General features: G+C 40.9%; 3 protein-coding genes across 3 annotated transcripts; 2 read left to right on the top strand and 1 right to left on the bottom strand.

The window, feature by feature from the left end:
- Positions 1-487: 487 nt before the first annotated feature.
- Positions 488-1946, top strand: MELLADRAFT_91976 (uncharacterized protein; the record flags this gene model as incomplete). Its single annotated transcript, XM_007414992.1, has 4 exons — positions 488-653; positions 746-909; positions 980-1752; positions 1799-1946. The coding sequence occupies 4 exons, from the start codon at positions 488-490 to the stop codon at positions 1944-1946; spliced, it is 1251 nt and encodes a 416-aa protein (XP_007415054.1).
- Positions 1947-9563: 7617 nt separating this feature from the next.
- On the top strand, positions 9564-9940 carry MELLADRAFT_66914 (uncharacterized protein; the record flags this gene model as incomplete). The annotated part of the gene is made up of 2 exons (XM_007414993.1): positions 9564-9824; positions 9890-9940. The coding sequence occupies 2 exons, from the start codon at positions 9564-9566 to the stop codon at positions 9938-9940; spliced, it is 312 nt and encodes a 103-aa protein (XP_007415055.1).
- Positions 9941-15495: 5555 nt separating this feature from the next.
- MELLADRAFT_38981 (uncharacterized protein) lies at positions 15496-15726 on the bottom strand (the record flags this gene model as incomplete). Its single annotated transcript, XM_007414981.1, has 1 exon — positions 15496-15726. One exon carries the CDS (start codon positions 15724-15726, stop codon positions 15496-15498), a length of 231 nt encoding a protein of 76 aa, XP_007415043.1.
- Between the last annotated feature and the right edge of the window lie 518 nt (positions 15727-16244).

The raw sequence follows: 16244 nt of genomic DNA, 5'->3' as shown, positions 1-16244 counted from the left end.
GCACAGTCGGAGAAAGCCACATTCTTACAGCGGCAGACAGCACAAGATATAACCTCTCCTTTCACTTAGCCCCTTCCTATCGTCCAACTTGCTTCGGCTGCATTTCACAACATTCTCCCCTACCCAATCAATCCACAGCCGGTAACATCTCTTGGTCATCCTGAGCCCGAGGCTTCTTCAGATTGTCATCATTGTCATAACAATTTTTCTTATTCTTGTTTCCTCATACCGGCAACTATCTCTCAACACTCGGTGCTCTATACATTCATTCACCTACATTCATTCATCGTCTCGCTTGCGTGCTTCACCTTCGTAGTTTTCTTGCTTTTCCTCTTTTACTGCGCGTCTGCTCTTCAATACCTTCCGGACGAACAGACTGTGCACCTGCTCAATTTGTGCGGAGATCATATCGCGTCATTGATTCTTCATAATCCGCGAAGCATTACTCGTGTCTTACGGAGGATATTTCCAAGAAAAAATAGCCATCATGATGTCGCCTACAAGTCTGGATCTCTATGATGGGACATCTGAAGTGAAACCCTCAATCTTCCATGGAGGATTTGCCAACAATATCCCGTGCCCCCCAGATGACTATTCTTTGTTGAGCCCTCCAGTGTTATCTGGCAAAGATCAGTTCTCGTGCTTTCAATTTGGTTTGTTCAAAAGATCACTGGTAATTTGTTGCAATCCCCAAAAAGCTGATTCGAGCTGACCAGAGTCCATGATCTTTTATGATGTTCCTCAGATTCGCATCACGATGCTGCTCTCTACGGTGCTGTCCAGGTCCCACTTTTCAAACGACCGTTTGATTCCTCACATCTTGGAGCTTCTACACGGCTGGATTTAGCTGAACAATTCCTTCCAAATGATCATGCTTGGCCTCAACACCCCTTGGATCCCCGAGAGCTAGTTTGTCGCTTGATTTCTTGTTTATTGTAACTCATTTTCTGTGCTGATTCAAAAAACATCATCTCCTCAGGTCGGTCATTCATTGGAAGCCCTATATGAGACACACTGGCTTGAACATGACCGTAGATCAGATACATCACCCCCATCTTCAGTCGGCTCCATATTTGAGATTCCCTCTTCTCCACCCATCAATATTGCAACGCCGGAAACCTTCCTCGAAGCCCCACAATATATAAGCAGTCCGATGGTTCTCGACGAATCTTCTCTTTCTTCCGCCTTTCCTTGCATGATCAATCAGCCCCCTCGCCAGATCTTACCGGGAGAGGAGTCCGTATGGGATCCGGAATATGGATGTCCTTCGCAACCGCATCAACCCTATCTGCCTTTGTCTTCTGGAGCCCCAGTTACACCATCTCTTCATTTCATCCCTGAAGCAATTGATTTCAATTATCTCCCATATGTCAGCCCTTCTGATTGCCCAACGACACTCGCATCCCCTTACTCAATACCTCGCAAAAATCTTGCCAAGCCACCACGGCCCAAAACGTCAGCTAGATCTCGAAAGCGCCCTCACTCTGATACAAATGCCCAAACCTCGCCATCACTCACCATCAATCCAAATACCCAAGGTTATCAACTTTTGGACTATCCCATCACCAAAAAACGAAAAATTCCTAAAGTCCGTCCAGCCAAATTTGTTTGCGATTTCATCCCCTCTGGTAAGAGCACCTCATGCGGGCAGAGCTTCGATCGAACTGAGCATCTGAAGCGGCATTTGGTTGCACATTATGGAGAAAAAAGATTTAGTTGTTCTATATGCGGACGAAAGTTTGGACGAAATGAGTGAGTTTCTCATCTTGCGGCACTATCAGTTTTTGGAGGTAGAAAGACCTGACATCTTTTTCAGCAATCTAAACCAGCACATAAAGACCCATGACAATTACAATGGACGTAACAGCAGGCTTCTGAGGGCTCGAATGCTTCAGGAACAGAGTCATCAAGCAGTTCAAGATGGAAGGCGAACAGTTACAATGTAAAGACACTCGGCCACAAGACGTTCTCATTCTCTTTTTTTCGCATCATGCAAAGGTCTATTTTTTTCCTGCTTGTCATCTTCTCTCCAATGAGAATGATCTTTCATATACTATTTTTGTACCTACAATATTACACTTACCTAATTTTATTGCCATAAAGTGCTCCCCAACATAAAATCTCGACTGGTGCGGTGCCCCGATGCCACACTACACTTGTTTTTCTATGTAACGGGTGCCCAAAGGAACAACGGCACCCGTGTAGTTCCATGAAAATATGTATGGGGATTATCTTGTTGACATGAGAAGACTTGAGAGCTCGCAGAGCTCGTGGGTTCACCAGCTCTGAATTCAGTGAGTTGATAGACTACTTATCACATTTGCAGAGACCTTTTTTCTCCGCAAATTCTGGGCGATGAATCCCGACCCTGATACTCAGCCTGTTCACTCGCGATGACTCCGGCGGGGCCGGGTATCTGATAAATAATGCGACTCCCTTTCATCCCACAGCAACCGAAGCAGGGGCCAGATAGGGTCAGATGCTTCGGAAAAGTTGGATTGGAGATCTTCCAATTGTGTTGAAGCCTGTTTTTTGCTCGGTTTATCTGGGATCAGTTACACTCAAATTGACTCCATAATCTTCAAGACTCATCCTAAATTCCCCATGGCCAGGCCATTGATTGGTGTGTTTGGTGAGGAAGATTGGGACATCCCTCCAATACAAATCTTGAGTACATTTCTCTTCCTCAATCAATTTTCCTTGACAAAAAGATCATCTCATCCTTGAAAAGTACTGATTTGTTAGTGCTAGGTGGACTCTACATGTCTTATGATCTCTGTCTGCAGGATGTATCTCACAAATTCACTGCCAACATAGATGCCTCGGGTTGCGGAATCCGAGGCATCATCGGAGGTAAATCCTTGGACAGACCTTGTCCAAGGTTTTTGTCCAAGGTAATCTTCTGCACTGAGAATTGCCTTGGATCAAAACCTTGCACAGCCTCTGTCCAAGGTTTGAAATCCAATTAATACCTTGGATTGAAATATCTGAGGTGAATATGTTGGTGGTGATGGTATGCAGCCATTTTCATTGACGGGATTACAGAAGAGACCTGGTTGTCATGCAACAAACAAGATTTCCTAAAGACTGGCCAAACATTCACTTGTTTTAAATTTGGATTGAAATTGACCCCATAGTGCAGTATCAAGCTACACAGATGGGTAACTTGACAAAACAAAAGCTGATTCCTCCAAAATGCACCTGACTTGCAATGACTATGCTTATACTATTACCAGGAGCAGCATTTGAGGACCATTGCAGATTATTGAATTGAGATGCAAATTTCCCTGTGTCCTTGTGGCAGTTGCCCAACAACGAGCGCACACGGGCTGCCTTTGAGGCAGAAAGGCAACCCGTGTGCGCTCATTGAGGAGCAAACACCACACGGACATGGTGTTTGTTACAGGGGGCCACAGTCTCAGGGTATATCTGCATCTGTGTCATGGAATGCAACAGGCTGGGAGGAGTGCATTGCAAAACAGCCGCAGTGCAGTACATTTGTGCCAGCTCAAATGGAATCAATTTTGTCTTGTACAAATATATTTCTTATCATGGCTTTTGTATACAGATGCTTCCTCACTTGGTTCTCTTATGTAATGGGGTACACTCAATCAACTGAGAAAAACATCCTGCAGGAAAAGCCCATCATGCTCCATTTTGCACTGCTCTTGTGCCCAGATTTTTTTGGCAGTAAATTTGAATTCTGGGCCTGGACTTTTGCCCAGAAAATCAAAATTTACTGCCAAAGTATTCCTGTTTAAAAGTTATTTATCAATAATTTCCAAATTTCAATCTTTGTTTTTGTTTTTCGGCTTTTAAAATGAAAGAATAAAGTTGAAAATGATGAATAATTATTGGTTGTACTTTCATGTGTGTTTCAGTTTAAAATCAATAATGGTCCTAGAATATCAAAAGATCTCCTGTTTGAATCACCAGTGGTTTAATTTTTTTTTGATTTTTTTGATTAATCTGATAAACCGCTCACCACATTGCCAATCAATCAGGCAGTTGTTCAACCTTTGGAAAATTCATCCAATAATTCACAACATTCATCAGGAAATTGAGTAGCTATTGTGCAAGCAGAAGTTGTGTCAACTACTCCCCTGGATTCTCCAGAGAATCAATTGGTTGTGGTACACTTGTCTGCTACACCTATGCAAATTGAGGCTGTACTGGAGATTATTAATCTGCCCATTGCTCTCGAATATTCTTGGGATTGGCAACCTGCATCTTTTTGAACAACAAAGCCACAGGTGATGTACTGGTACAGTACCTTTGATACCCAGTACAGTATCTCTGCCTAGGTACTTGAAAAAAGGTGCTATATTATTGTACCTAATATTAGGTGCAATATCTTGTACAGTACCTATGGCTGAGGACCCTCTAAAATTTGGGCACAGTACAGTACCTACTGTTATAGGTACGGTACCCTCTGACCAGAGAAGCAATGAAATTTGTGAAGAATGAAAGGGTATATACCCACTCTGATGACTATTAAAAAGAGAGAGAAAAGATAAAGAGACAAGTGACATGAAGGAAAACAACCAAAGAAAACAACCAGTATGAAAAATAATGAAAAAGGGGTTGTCTTGGGCTAAAGCAAGGGAAATTGCCAAGGGGTGAGTCATTAGAGCTAGTGGTAGGTACTAGCAGGTACCGTACTGGGAATAGTACCTTTGAACTATTTGTGGCCAGGATGGGTCCCTAGTATCATAAATTTATTTAAAAAAATAGCTCTGAGTGGCCTCCAGACCGCACAAGGGCACTTGCTGACCACCTTGTGATAACAGAGAAAAAGATAAGGCCCCAGAGAAATGATCTCAATACTATTGTAAGTATCATACCCAGTTTTTAAAGCGCAAAAGATCACAAATGCATCAATTACTAGCAATACTGTTGTGATTATCAATACCAAAGAAGAATTATAGTCTTGATCACATATAAATGGATTTCTCCTTACTTGAAGGGGCAGATTCAAGTGACCTTGGTACAAATATAGTAATTTATTAATGATCAAAAACATTATAACAAAAGTATAAGATGAGGAAAAAAGGGGAAAAATCCCTTAAACCAGCCATACATAGTATATATCATCTTTCCAAACATTCAACAATGGTAAACAGCCTTCAAAAACCAATCAAAACTCAACATAATCCCTCAAAACCTCAAAACCCCTCTGATGTAATCCTGTGATGTAATTATTACTAATGTATGACATGATTGAAGCTGTGAAACTGATCAATTTATGTTTACAAATGATAAATAAATTGTCTTATGAAGAATAGGTTTTGGTGCATGGGTGTGATTTGGGCTAAACTCCCGACACGGGATCTTAGCTTGAATTGGGGCAAGAGCCCTAGTTGCAGTATGGAAATGAGGGATTATGTGAAATAGCTCAAGTACATATGCAGAGAGATAAAGCATCAATATGGTCTGTTATGGGGCGGCCTAACATAGATATACACAAGGGAGAGGCGGGATGACCAGAAAAATTTACAAAAGATCTAGGTAAAAAGAATAGAAGATTATGAGAATATTTCTGAGAGTTACTGTTGGGAATGTAGAAGATAAATTGTGATCAATTGATACAGAAAGTGGGAACTGGAGTTCGTGAACCACTACAATTGTAATTAAGGTCGGTGATGGTGAAGAGTATCCTCAAGGTAAAGAGGGAATCATCTGCTGGGATGTTGGAGAGCATAGCAGTGTGATCAATCATGACATGAATGCTTAAAAAGTTGCTTATTGGAGCTACATCACTATTTTTGCACACATGACCTATTCTTGTTTCTAGAAGCACACTCCTAGTCCCATGAATACAGGTGATTTTTTCCTAATACTCATAGCTGAAAACCATTTTTAGAATTACGGCTTTTTTGTAAAGTTGTCCAATTTTGGATTACTATATCTCATCTTGTAGATCTCGTGATACTGATCATCAATTAGTATAATATGAACTACCTGTTATGTGGGATGAAGAAGTTATTGAGCTGTAGAGATTGATAAAATAAGCTTTTTGTCATGTAAATGTTGCTACATGTGTGTATGTAAGCGCAAAAGTCAAAATTCACACCATTTTCTTTGATTCCTTATAAATTTTTCATAACACCTCTGTGAATATTGATTGAAAGCTTGTACATTATGGAATAAAACCTTGGCCATCACTTGAGCTCTCACTCATCTTGATCTGACAAGTTTTGACATATGTAATTAGCTGAAAACCTTCATTCTCAATGGTTCTTACAACTTTTCACCTCTTTTCACATCTTATATTGATCTCTTCTACATCATAAGATCATTGTGAATCAATAAACTCATAATATTAACTTGAAAACTCATTATAAAACTCTTGGAAAGCATCAAATCCCTCAATGACATCATTACATATGAATAAATCCTGTAGCACCCTTGTTTTGAATGATTTCACTCCTCCATTTTCCAACACTTTATACCTATACTTTCAACTTTTTCTTTCATTAATTTCATAACAGATTCCACTCTTTTGAATATAAACTACATGTTTTTCCTCATGAATACTGTAAATGGCTAAGAACTATTAAGGATAATGAACCTCTTACTAATCATCTCGTCATAGTTCATTATCTTATGCTGTCTTCGTATACTTTTCATTATATTGTGACATCATTTACTTTTGTTTCCTTCTCAATCTACTTATATGTATCTTGGGTATACGAGATTATGTTTCTATAAGAATGAATGATTCTTTCACCTATACGTGTTTTTCTTTCTCATTCATTCTTATTCTTATTTCTCGTACCTTTAGGTACTGTTGCTTTCTTTCAGTCACTTGTGTTCTTTTACTAAAAGAACATCTCGTGCCCTTCTCAAGGTTTGTGCTCTTATGTAGTAGTGGTTGTTAGAAAGCGTAATTCATTCTTATTCTTATTTCTCGTACCTTTAGGTACTGTTGCTTTCTTTCAGTCACTCGTGTTCTTTTACTAAAAGAACATCTCGTGCCCTTCTCAAGGTACTGTTGCTTTCTTTCAGTCACTTGTGTTTTTTTACTAAAAGAACATCTCGTGCCCTTCTCAAGCCCGTACTCTTATAGGTTATGAGCCCAGCGCCACTGTGAATCACTTCTCACTATCACTCTTATGAGTAACGACAAATCAGAAGATCTTCCAAGTACACCTGCTTCTCTTCTCGACTTCGAGACTCAACTAGAATCCGAGTCGAACAATCCTGGATCACCACATTCTTTGAGATCATCCACACCTACTGGTCTCAACTCTGATTCCACTTTTAATCCAAGAACACTTATTCCACTCAACAATCCGAGAACTCCCATCTCCATCGACAACATGGCCAACTTGTTTGCTGAAAACTCCAACTCTAATGAATCTATTTCTAGTGTCCCAACCCTAACCGAAGACACTTTTTCCACTTGGCATCTAAAAGTCGAATCTTTCATCATCATGAAAAATCTAGATGGAATCATTGATGGAAGAGAAGCCGTTCCCTCTGATGCTGCACTTAAAGCTACTTACGATCTCAGATGCAAGTATTTAGTAGGATTTTTACGACTGAAACTTAGTGACAGAATTGCTGAATTATTGATCAACGACTCAAACAGAAGAAATCACATTGAGTTATGGAGAACCATCCTTGGTCATTTTGCCTCCACGAAAGCACGTAACCGTGGAAGAGTATTTTCTCAACTTTTCACCTTATCCTGCGACGGCTCTGATCTTCAAGGCTTCATGACTACCGTTAAGAAGGCTCTTAATGATCTCTCAGCTACCGGAGTCAAGACTGATGAAGAGATGATTTCTTATTTTATTCTTCACTTACTCCCCGATAACTTGTATAACTTGAAGACCATGATCACCCATGGAGCGGAATTAGTGGACCAAAAACTTACCGTAGACTCAGTCTTAAACAACATTCAACAGTATGTCAATGACAAGAAGGTGAATATCAACTCGAATTTGTCTTCCTCGTCAGCCTACTCTGCACGTCGTTCCTCGAACAACAACAATCGAACTCCAAACTATCCTGTCTGCACTAATGGAAGACACAATCCCGACACTGCCCACCCTTCTGATCGTTGCCATCAACTTCATCCTCACCTAAAGAACAAAGCTAAGAATCACTCTGCTTCCATGGCTTCTTCCGAGATAGTTCCCGAATCCTTCCCTGTTATAGTTCAAGGACCTCCTGCCATTACCTCTTTTTTGTTAGCTGCTGTTCAAAAGAAATGGGATAAGGTTCTTAATCTATTAGATAGTGGAGCATCTGTAACTATTTTTAGAGATCAATCTTCTTTTAAAACTTACTCTGAATGCTCGGAAAGCGTATTTCTTGCTGACGGCAACGCTATTCAAGCTGTTGGAAAAGGAACTGTCATTGTTCAAGGCCTCAATTCTGAACTCTCTTTCACGAATGCTCTACATATTCCTTCCTTGACTAGTAACTTAATTAGTTTATCTCAGCTTTTCTCTAAAGGCTTTGAACTCAACAACTCAGGACAAGATCGATTCGAAATCAAGAAATCTCAGCTAGTTGTCATGCAGGGAGCAATCTCCAACGGTATCTTCGTTCTTGACGTCACCAACGGCAAGTCTCTCGCTTTCTCAGTCACCAAGCCTATCTCTGCTGACGACTCTATCCTCTTACACAGGCGTTTAGGTCATCTAAATCATCAATACATGACTATGCTTCTCAACTCTTCCCTGTCTTCATTTTCTCCTTGTCAGACTTGTACTCTTAGTAAACATCATCGTCTTCCATTTTCCGGAAAAATTCCGCGTCCTAGTGCTCCTCTTGAAGTAATTCACAGTGACTTAAGTGGAAGAATTTCTCCTGAATCTATTGGTGGAGGTAGATACTATTTTAAACTCACTGATGGATTCACCAAATTCAAGCATGTATATATTTTGAAACACAAATCAGAAACTTTTTCCTTTTTCGTGCAATTTAAGAAGTTAGTTGAAAAACAACTTGGTCTACCTATCAAACGACTCGTTAACGATAATGGTGGCGAATAAATTACCTCTGAATTCACTAATTATTTGAAAAATGAAGGCATCATCTCTGATTTCTCTGCTCCGTACACTCCACAACAAAACTCTATATCTGAAAGAGGAAATCGTACTACCACGGAAAGAGCTAGATGCATGCTTCTTGATGCTAATCTGCCAAAGAGGTTTTGGGGTGAAGCCGTAACCACCGCGGTCTACCTTGAAAACCAATGTCCTGAAGCTAGTATTGGCTATAAAACACCCAACAAGCTATGGACTGGTAAAATCTCAACTGTAGATCATCTACGCGTCTTCGGATGTGCTGCTTATCCACTAATCCCCAAGCAGTTTTGAGGCAGCAAGTTCAGTCCGGTAGCCAAGAAGTGTCTCTTCTTAGGTTACCAAGAACGTCTTCACAATTATAGACTATGGGATTACGCGACAAAGAAAATCATCTACTCTCATGATGTCATTTTTAATGAATCAGATTTCGAGCATCCTTTCTGTACTTCTCATATAAAACCTGATCAAGAGAACTTTGAAGAAACCTACTTCCCCTCGGAACTTAATCCTGGCTCCACCATGAGCTCCTTGGAATCTACGTCTAATGAGAACCCCTCATCGTCTCCTATTGCTATCACTTCATCTTCTGACACATCTACTTCGAACCAAGGCCTAATGCCTCCCGACGACATCCCTATGCATGGACTGACTCCTCCCGATAGCTCAACTTCAGCTTCGACTGAAGAAGATGCACCAGTCACCAGTCCAGGAAGTGTTATCGCGCATGATGATACTCAACCTAACGAAGTCAAACATCCTGATATTCTGACTCCTAACAATGTAAGATCTACAGATTCTTCCAACGACACTTCTTCACTTCCTGCTGTCCCAGATCCTTCCGCCAGATGGTACTATGCTCCGAACTCTCAACCCGCCCCTATGGACATTTCTTCTGATATTAATCCCAATAATATCTTAAGCACTCGTCGCCGCCATGCTCATTTAGCAAAAGCTAACCCACCAAAAACTCCTAAAACTTTCAAACAGGCTATGAAAGGTCCTTTGGCAGATGAATGGACTGCGGCGATGAAAGTCGAGCTCGACAACATGGAACGGCGTGGCGTATGGACAGTCTGCGAGCTTCCTGAAGGCTGTAAAGCTGTAGGAACTGTCTGGGTTTATAAAACCAAGACCAGTGTTGAAGGAGATTTCCTGAAATACAAAGCCCGTTTATGTGCACAGGGATTCTCTCAAGTTGCCAACGTCGATTATCACGAAACCTATGCACCCACCGGATGTAAGGCTGCTTTTCGTATTCTCCTTGCAGTAGCAAGTGTTAACGACTTTGATGTACACGGCATGGACGCCGTAGCTGCGTTCCTTAATGGGATTCCTAGCGAAGTGATTTACCTTCTAATTCCGGAGGGTCTCCACATCGATGGAAGAACGGCTCGTACGGTTCTTAAGCTCAACAGAGCTCTGTACGGTCTTAAACAGTCTCCAAGGTGCTGGTACAAACAATTAACTGCCTTCTTCATTTCTATCAACTTTCGCGCATCTAAGGCCGATTCTTGCCTTTTCATCAGCAACGACAAATCCCACCCTTGTTACGTAGCCGTTCATGTCGATGACATGTTGATCACCGGTAGCAAGGAGGCCATTAGCTCTTTCAAAGCATCCATCTCCAACAAATTTGAGATGGAGGATTTGGGTGAGGCGACCTCAATCCTTGGTATGAAAATTGTACGCAATCGTAATCTAAAAAGCATCTCTTTGTCTCAAGAACATTACGTCGAAACGCTTCTCGCTTTCTACGGAATGTCCGAATGTTCTTCGGTATCTACACCAATGGTACCAAACACCTGTCTTTTGGCTGCCACGGCCGAATCGATTGCTGCTTTTAAAGCGACCGGTCTTAACTATTGACAAGCCATTGGATCGGTGAACTACCTCGCTCAATGTTGTCGACCAGACCTGGCATTCACGTGCTCTCAGCTTTCTCAACACTTGGAGAATCCGGGTATGGAGCATTGGGCAGCTTTCCATCGGTTGTTACGTTATCTCCAAGGAACCTCGAAATTCAGCATCAACTATGGCTCAACTTCGCCTGTTCAAGGTTCATACGCCCACTCGAAGCCTGAAAACTTCGCCGACGCCGACTGGGCAGGATGTATTGACACTCGTCGATCAACTACCGGGTACTTATTTATGCTTTTTGGAGGACCTATCAGTTGGAAATCTAAGAAACAACCTGTTGTATCCCTTTCTACCACAGAAGCGGAGTACAAAGCGGTAGTGGAAGCGGGACAGGAGCTAATTTGGCTCCAAACAATCTTCAACGACCTACGAATTGTCACAGACAAAACGATTCCTCTCTTCAATGACAATCAAGGCTGTATCTCACTAGCCAGCAATCCAATCTTTCGCGCACGAACCAAACATGTTGAGATTCAATATCATTGGATTTGTGAAAAGTTAGAAGATGGCACTTTTTCGCTCACTTATAAGCCAACTGGTGAAATGAGTGCTGACTGTTTTACTAAATCTTTATCTCGAATTCTTCACAACAGATGTTGTGTATACATGGGTATCTCTACTACTTCTTTACAAATCTCGTAGATTTCGAAGCAGGGGGGGTATTAAGGATAATGAACCTCTTACTAATCATCTCGTCATAGTTCATTATCTTATGCTGTCTTTGTATACTTTTCATTATATTGTGACATCATTTCCTTTTGTTTCCTTCTCAATCTACTTATATGTATCTTGGGTATACGAGATTATGTTTCTATAAGAATGAATGATTCTTTCACCTATACGTGTTTTTCTTTCTCATTCATTCTTATTCTTATTTCTCGTACCTTTAGGTACTGTTGCTTTCTTTCAGTCACTCGTGTTCTTTTACTAAAAGAACATCTCGTGCCCTTCTCAAGGTTTGTGCTCTTATGTAGTAGTGGTTGTTAGAAAGCGTAATTCATTCTTATTCTTATTTCTCGTACCTTTAGGTACTGTTGCTTTCTTTCAGTCACTCGTGTTCTTTTACTAAAAGAACATCTCGTGCCCTTCTCAAGGTACTGTTGCTTTCTTTCAGTCACTCGTGTTCTTTTACTAAAAGAACATCTCGTGCCCTTCTCAAGGTACTGTTGCTTTCTTTCAGTCACTCGTGTTCTTTTACTAAAAGAACATCTCGTGCCCTTCTCAAGGTACTGTTGCTTTCTTTCAGTCACTCGTGTTTTTTTACTAAAAGAACATCTCGTGCCCTTCTCAAGCCCGTACTCTTATAAGAACACAGGTACCTATAACAATAGTGCAACATATTAGCACTTGAAGTTGGTACATGTATTGACATAAGGGAATGGGGTCAAAAATGGTGGACCGGGTATGTGATGCGCTTGGGCAAAACGTAACATCCATTCCTATCTGGCGGAGATAATTTCCATCTTGCATGCCAGAAAGGATGGGTGTTAAGAAGCAACAACCGTTCTGAGGAAATGTCTCTTATATTTCCCACCTTATCTTGCAGTGTCTGTTGATCCCACATTAGGATTTTTTCCTAGCTCATTCCCAATATCCTCACCTGTGTTTTCCTTATTTCATACCAGTCTGAATTGTTTTTGAATACAAGTAGTTTGTGTTATGCATTAATTTTTGTTACCCCCCACCCACCCAACTACTCTATACAGTTGTCTTCAGTCTTCAAAATCATCCTTGTCAAAGTCCTCCTATCCTCTCAAGAAAAACCACTTTAAGATTGGGTTGGCATCATGTTTAAATAGTTCCACACGCACTGAACTCATATTGTTGTTTTCCACTTTTAGGTGTGTCAGGTTCTTTGAACCAGTTTTTCTCTTTATGTCTCTTTACGCGTCTCTGTTTCTCTCATGCACGCTAATAAGACACTTTGCCTTTGGGGCAGTCAAGCGTAAACCAAGCTTCTGATCAGCCCAGAAGCTCAGACCCATTTTCCTTCTCCAATAGCAAGGTATGCAGACCTTATGCTAACTTAACAGTAATGGAGGAAAAGATAAAGTGGGAAATCAATAGGTAAGTCAAAGGCTTATGATGGACAATTCAATGGAAGTTTATCTTTTCCAAAAGATGAGGTATTATATTACTGAAGCTAAATTATAACAATAGTGCAACATATTAGCACCCTTCTCCAATAGCAAGGTATACAGAACTCATGCTAACCTAAAGAAAGAAACAAGTTATAAGAAACAGAAATTCAGATAAAGATACAAAGATAGAATAGTAGGTGTATTATACCTAACGATCACAGAGGAACAGATAAAGTGAGAAATCAATAAGTAAGCTCAAAGGACAATTTAATGGAAGTTCTAACAGATACATTGACTAGTGTGAGTGATAATGTTCAATGGTGATTTTAAGTGAAAGACTTAATCTCTTTCCCAAAAAATGAGGAAAGAGAGAAAGAGACACCGCCAACATATTTACCTCGGATTGAAAAATCCGAGGTATTATCGGATTACCAACCTCCGACAGAAGCTGTCCGAGGTTTTGATCCGTGGCAATTCCCAGCGCAGAAGATTACCTCGGACAAAAAACTTGGACAGACCTTGTCCAAGGTTTTACCTCTGATGATGCCTCGGATTCCGCAACCCGAGGCATCTATGTTGGCAGTGAGAAGGGGGAACTTGATCACTGAGGTAAGTAAAGCAAAATCAGAGAAATTACATTGGGGAAGATCTACAATATTGCTAATGGGAAATTTCACAATGTCTTGAACTACTCTAAGAAAATGAAATAAACTGATCTAAACCCATAACACCATACACACCCCATACCAAAACTAACTGTCTTGATTGTCTTATTTCAAGAAAAACCATTCTTAATAATAATTCTCTCATTGATTCTTACTAATTTACTATTTTTATGATTTTTGACTTTTCTTACCTTCTAAATGTTCTTATCAAACTATGTAATGGATATCCGAATGAAATTATAACAATAGAAACAGTTATAAGCAACTTTAAGACCTCTGCTAACCATTCACACCACTAAGAAATATGACTTTGACTAAAAACACAATTTTAGCACAGAATTTTTAAACAAATTGATTACATAATAGATACTGATCACCACACCGGCACAGTGTGTCATAATTACTCCACCTTCTGAATTCAAGATCTTTCAAGAGTTGCATCAATTTCATCAGATCCCTGGCTTTCTATAAAAGTGATGAGAACTTTTTCCTCCGTTTGCTCCAAAGAATGCCTCCATTTCATTTATGGACAGTCAGAGTCTTTCAGTTTGGAATCCAAAATGATAAATCAAATAAGACTGTTCTTTAAACAAGTAAAAGGTCCTAGCACTTGAAAATCTTGAACAATCTTTATGGAGCTGTGTTGTTTGGGATACTTCGGAATCCCTGATAGGGGACTTGCCAAGTTTTGGAAGTTTCACATTTGGAATCGATGAACTCGAGTAATAAATTATGATTTAAATAAGGAAAAAATTGTGGGAAGTATTGACAAAGTAGACTAGGACTTTTGCATCAAGACATTTCCTGAGAGCAAGTTGACTCTTGAAATTCATGCAGGTTCCTGCCTTCTGATCTTCACACACTAGTTTTTAGTGAGGCTGTATATGCCAAGGAAAGTCTCCAGATATACAATATTTCAGCTTTGCATAGCCATCCTGGCATCATGCAAACCAAACTTCAAATCCACATATGTCATACTGATCTATCCAGTGTGAAGGTGTTGCATTATGAAATATTGGTACCAAAAAATGGGTACATATTGCTTATGTTTTCTGCATCGAACATACAGTTAAGCAGAAATCATCGATACTGACTGCGTACGAGCTTTGAGCGCCAAGCATGAAGTCCTGGGGAGCTAGTTTGACTATACCAAAAATTGGTGACGGTGTGAATTTCAGTCAGTCAAATTTATGCAAAATATCATGGACAGGAGGATCATGACTGGTTAAGGCAATGGAGATCGTCTTCCTGGTGAGAAAACTCGAAAACGGGACTTGAAAAACACAATGGATGCATATTTTTGAGAGCTGTGTTGGCCAGTGGGGGTGCGATACAGCACAGTCAGATAAATTTTGTCTCGCTGTGACGAGATTTTTTTGAAGCACTCAATTTTATCAGTTTAAATGAAGGTATAATTTGACAAATTAACTTCGTGATTTAGAAAAAAATTATGAGCAGATTAAATGTATGTAGTAGTGGGTACAAGTATTGATCTTTGGAAAATGTGCAGTTGAGAGGAGTGAATTGGTCAGGGACTAGTAGGCTGATACAAAGGAAAATAAGCAGCGGCTACGCAGAATTAGATTGTTTAGATAGTCTCAGTAGGATTATCCCGTTGAATGTTCTCGAGATTCTTCTCGTGGAGTCTCCGTGCTCTCAATAGCTTGCTGTTCCGCCCATTTGCATTCTCATGGGTTTTGATGTGCTGCTTCAGATTGCTAGAGGGAAAACCGTGATGCGTCAGAGTCGGCTGTACGATAAAATATGAGTGGAAAGGAAAGGTGGCGCTTACTCATTGCGACTAAAATTTCGACCGCAGAGGTTACAACTGAATGGCTTCTCCCCACTATGTGACAGTAAATGGCGTTTGAGATGTTCACCCCGATCAAAACCTTTTCCGCAAGGAGTCGTCTGCCCAGCTGGGATGAAATCACAATACAACTTTTCTCCGCGAGGTTTCGAGGGGGCATGATCCAGGTTAACAACATGATCGAGGAGCTGCGTGCGATCGTGAGGCATCATGATAGGAGAACCATCGGTGCTCGTGGTCGACGACGCCGAAGACGCGTGTCGGTTCGGATTGGAATAAGGGTGATGTCGCGATCTACTAGACGATTTGGACCGCAAAGGCTTGCCGAGAAGTCTACCGGGTTGAACGCAACGAGAAGTGAAGACCTCGGTGTGGCTGAAAGGGTTTTCAGACAGCTTGGGGGTATATCCAGCGCCTTGAGGAATCGGTTGCAGATGATGCGTAGTGGATCGGGAGGGAGGGAAATGAATTTCAGCCGTGGTAATTGGAGAGCCACGGCCAAGACCCCACAATGACGCGTCTTTGCTCCAGCTATGCTGAGATGGGTAGCTATCTAGGCATGATATAGGCGAAAAATCTGAAAGGTTTAAACGCGGGGTGGCATTGATCAAATTTGACATAGGCGCGATAGGAAACTTTCCCGCTGATCCGTCGTTGATAGGTATAGAGGCGGGAAACTCAAGCAGAGAACTGCTGGAGGAAGGCGGAGGCGAGGTGTCTGAGCTAT

The sequence above is a fragment of the Melampsora larici-populina genome, assembly GCF_000204055.1.
Source record: "Melampsora larici-populina 98AG31 unplaced genomic scaffold MELLAscaffold_47, whole genome shotgun sequence".
NCBI lineage: Eukaryota > Fungi > Basidiomycota > Pucciniomycetes > Pucciniales > Melampsoraceae > Melampsora > Melampsora laricis-populina.
Note: the sequence above shows the minus strand (reverse complement) of the source record. Positions and strands in the feature narration are given on the sequence as shown.